The sequence below is a fragment of the Condylura cristata genome, unplaced genomic scaffold (assembly GCF_000260355.1).
Source record: "Condylura cristata isolate star-nosed mole 26May11 unplaced genomic scaffold, ConCri1.0 scaffold00036, whole genome shotgun sequence".
NCBI classification, from domain to species: domain Eukaryota; kingdom Metazoa; phylum Chordata; class Mammalia; order Eulipotyphla; family Talpidae; genus Condylura; species Condylura cristata.
In genome coordinates, this window is record NW_004567137.1 from 1,401,566 (window position 1) to 1,405,567 (window position 4,002).

Sequence of the window (4,002 nt, forward strand, 5' to 3'; positions counted from 1 at the left end):
AGATTTATTTTTATTTATTCATGCATATAAGGATCGGGTGTAGGCCAGAGGTGTGTGTGTGGAGGGGTGAGAGGATGCACCAGAAACAGAGGGGGGAACAGAACAGGCAGACTGACTGAAATACACTGCTGAAGGGAGTAGCAGGCAACACCAGAGAGGTCTGCTCACCATGTGGGTCTCCTCGCTGGCTGGAGATAGAGTTCATGCCACAGTGGCTGGTGACAGTTTATTAGTGCTGAGATTTTAACCCCAGTGCCAGCAGAAAGGCCCCATTGATGCCCCTTTTTTAAACCAGGCTGGGAACTTGACATTTGAATATGTAGTTTTAAAACAATGTAATAGAACTCAGTCTGAGAGTACTTTAAAAGAATCATGTTCTAAGTTATCAAATGTTGACCCCCTAATGAGCCTTAAGAAAGAAAGGACTAAAAAGAGGTAAGGAATAGATAATTATCGCTAGAAAATAATCACAAAGCTTATCCTTCATTCTGGTCTTGACAAGTGGTCACTGTTACGGGTTTGTATTTCAGTTGATGTTGGACCTAGTTCTGAGAACTGAGATACTCTGAAGGCTGAGATCCCATTCAGGGAATTGAATATATTGATATCTCCATCCTAAAAAGTGGATGTGGGGCCCTGGAATCCCTCCGTGGAAACTGCCACGGTGCTGCTCAGATTGGCTGTGCAGGCAGGGAAGGCCCCGAGGCTGCTGACCCACAGGGGCCAGAGAGGCTTCTCCCTGTCTGCGAGGGCTGCTGTGAAAAACCTGCCCTCTATTAATCAATTTTCATACTTGAAATATCTGTCCTCATGGGTCGCTCTTGTAGTTTTGGAGAGCTAAGTATTGATGTATTTTATGTCGACATAGTTTCCATTCACACACATGTCAACACTTTGTTTTTTAAATCATCAAGAACTTAATCACCCTTGCGAATATTACTTTTATTGTAAACCCAGTTTCCTGCAGTAATTCAAGCTACCAAGTTAATAGCAAAAAAGGTGGAAATACCCCCACCTTGTGGTAACACAAGGGAAGTGCAGACATGGTGCCTGGTCTTCCAATGCTTCCCCAAAATTCCTCGCAACTGTGACTGATGAGATCACAGTTGCTCTGTTTTCCTGATAAGAAAATTTATTGGTAATAATGAATAATTTCACTTCGCTTCTACTGTCAGTTGTACTAAAGTAAGATTTCTGATTTCAGATCATGCGGCGGAGCCAACACTGAGCAGCGTGTTCCTCTCCCCAAGACCTTTCAAAGCGTTTTTTCCCCATCACTCTACATACCGCAATAATGAGTCCACTGGGTCCATTTAAGTTATCAACCCAACCCTAAAACAAAAAGGGAGTGATTGGTTACATGTGCAAGAAAAAAGTCACAATACCTTTGCAATAAAACAGTCTAATTTAATAACTGTCCAAGAAGACCAATGAGACCCCAGCAACCAGAACTCTTTAATCCAGCATTTCTAAGATCACAAGCAAGTGTCAGAGGCAAAGCACTGGATATTTTCTGCACTTGATTTGTACAAGACTTAAAATTCTGCAGCATTTTTTCCATAGGAGGTGCCAAGGATGTTTTCAATTTATTATGTGACCCCTGAGGGTGCAACACCAGGCTTTGTCTTTAACAGCATGCTCTGCTGACCAATTCACAGTCATCACTCTCCCCCTCCCTGGGCCTCATTTTGACTTCGTGGTTAAATGTTGGGGGAACATTTCAAACAGGATTCAAAGAAATTCCTTGGAAACATTAAGAGCCGCAGTGCTCATATATTAGTGTTAAGCATGCTTAGAGATGCTAAAGATATGTTTAGGAGCAGTGAGAAGAAAACAGCTTTCTAAGTTTGTTTCCTAAGCCTTAAGCAAGTGAGTTGGTGTTATGGCTGCCTATCTTCAAAAGTCAAAATGTGTGTATCTCATCGGAGAGGAGCTAGAAGAGGACGAAGCACTCAATCTTGAGCCTTTTACTGGGGAGCAGGTGCTCCTCCCCCATTTTTTTGTTTGACTGACAACGCTCCAGAGTGGGTGGTAGTAACCTGTCCAATAACTCAAGGTTGTGCTTTAGTAAGTAGTTGAGCTTGAATTCATCTGGCCCTACAGCTTCACAGAATGTGCTCCGAGAAGATGGTATAATTCAAAGTACTTAAAAAAAAAAAAAAAAAGAATATAGAGTTATACAGAAGGTAAAGACATTACTCCTAAGCTGACAACCTTTTGTCAGTTTTGTGATTCCTATTACTCTGGCATCTGTAAAATCACAAATCTGGCTACTGAGAACATTCTGGAATATTTAAACAATGGCAGGAAAGCCAAGAAATTAAAATTCTCCCATGAGAATTTTGAGACTAGGATTAGAGGAAGTTATTTAGCATCTCTACCAACTCTAGGATGTCATGTACAGAGGCTGAAGCTAGATCAATCCTGAACCCAACATGGACTTTGCTTTAATACAACAGGCTTGTGTTTGAGTTTCTGAACCCAGCACACCTGAGGAAAAAAATTGAAAGAACAGGAGAAAGTGCTGGGCAAGGGGGAGACCTGTGTGGAGGCCTGGGGAATGGCTGACCGGGAAGGGCTCCTGCCAGGTGGCTCCCACGATGGAGGGCCTGATGATGGCAATGTTGAGGTTCTTGCTCTCCTGCTGCACCACCACCTCTCCCAAGGCCTTGGTGTAGGTATAGGTGTTGGGCCGGTCTCCAATCAGCTTGGGTGTGATCTCATCGATTATAGCATCGTCTAGCCACCTGAAGATAGAGCGAAAAAGGTTCTAGCAACATCCACACAATAACAGACCAAGAAGAAAATAGGAGACACGGGCAATCAAATAAAACTTGCACTTTGTAGCACAAGTTTTGGAATGCAGAAGCATCACAGAAAACTGAGGCAGAGCGTACTCCTCTCCAAGCCCAAGTGCATGGACAAGCTCTTTGGCTCCACACTGTGACCCCAACCTGACCATCCATCTACACTCCTCACTCAGACAGACAGATGCAACAGCTATGCAATCAGTGTGTGTAATGACAGTGAACACGTCTGTGACACTTGGTGTATCAACTGCTGCTGTCATTGAATTTATAAGCTCTAGTCCCAGCAGCTTGGTGCTGTCCAGTAAAAACCCAATGTGCCAATCTTGTAGACTTTAGCTTCAAAAAAATTCCACCTCATGCCTCCAACAAGAAAAACCAACTACATTTACTATCTAGTTTAGCAACTCAGGGAAATGCCTTGAAGGTCTGTTTAGAATCAATGCTGACAACCTGGTCAGTCTTTCCAGAAATTTCTAGTAAATTCTGAAGTATTCTAGTAATGATGAGAGATGGTCTGTCAAGAGAGGGTTTATAGTATTGTGAAGCAGCTATATATAACAGAGCGCTGACTGAACACCTCTCCTTGCAAGATATCATGAACTGGTTACCATGACATCAACCTGCTCTATTTTTAAAAATATGTCAGAACCATTTTGATAAAACTACACTTCTCTAAGACAGCAATGTGATCATTAATTATTTAAAACTTCTTTTAGCTGAAGCAGATCTATTTGGTAAAACATGTTCTATAATATAGTTTTTAAAGATTAGGCAACCTGAAGCTGTCAGTATGATTTTTATGGTACATTCACTAGTACACTTATTCCCATTTTATAGAGCTGAGCTTCATTATACAATTTTGATTGTAGGAAAAAATGTGGCTATGACTGCTTTTCTCCCATGACAAACTGTTGGGCACTTATGATGTGTTTAACACTGAGACTGATTCAAGAGCCCCGCTCTCTGTTTTAATGACTCTCTTGATATTAGCATGGGGCATGACCACTGTCTGTGATGCCTGCAGAGTGTTTCCTACTCATGTGCCTTTTGACTTAAATTGATTAGAAAAAGATTTGCGATACCTAGAATTAAAAGAAAACTCGAGGAAAATAAAAGTTATTCCAATTACAGAGCCACATGAGGATTAGGGGAGTATGTGGATAATGTGGGCATCTCTCTAAATTTGCAGTAA

At 41.8% G+C, this 4,002-nt stretch overlaps 1 protein-coding gene across 2 annotated transcripts in view; it reads right to left on the reverse strand.

Annotated features, from left to right (window-relative positions):
• The window catches only part of FAR2 (fatty acyl CoA reductase 2), a 140,513-nt gene that overhangs the window by 20,547 nt on the left and 115,964 nt on the right, over window positions 1-4,002 (reverse strand). For both annotated transcript variants that reach the window (XM_004693122.2, XM_012732902.1), the window contains exons 5-6: window positions 2,570-2,747; window positions 1,288-1,332 (exon numbers count right to left, since the gene is read on the reverse strand). In XM_004693122.2, coding sequence (XP_004693179.1) covers window positions 1,288-1,332; window positions 2,570-2,747 — 223 coding nt within the window. The remainder of the gene's footprint in view (window positions 1-1,287; window positions 1,333-2,569; window positions 2,748-4,002) is intronic.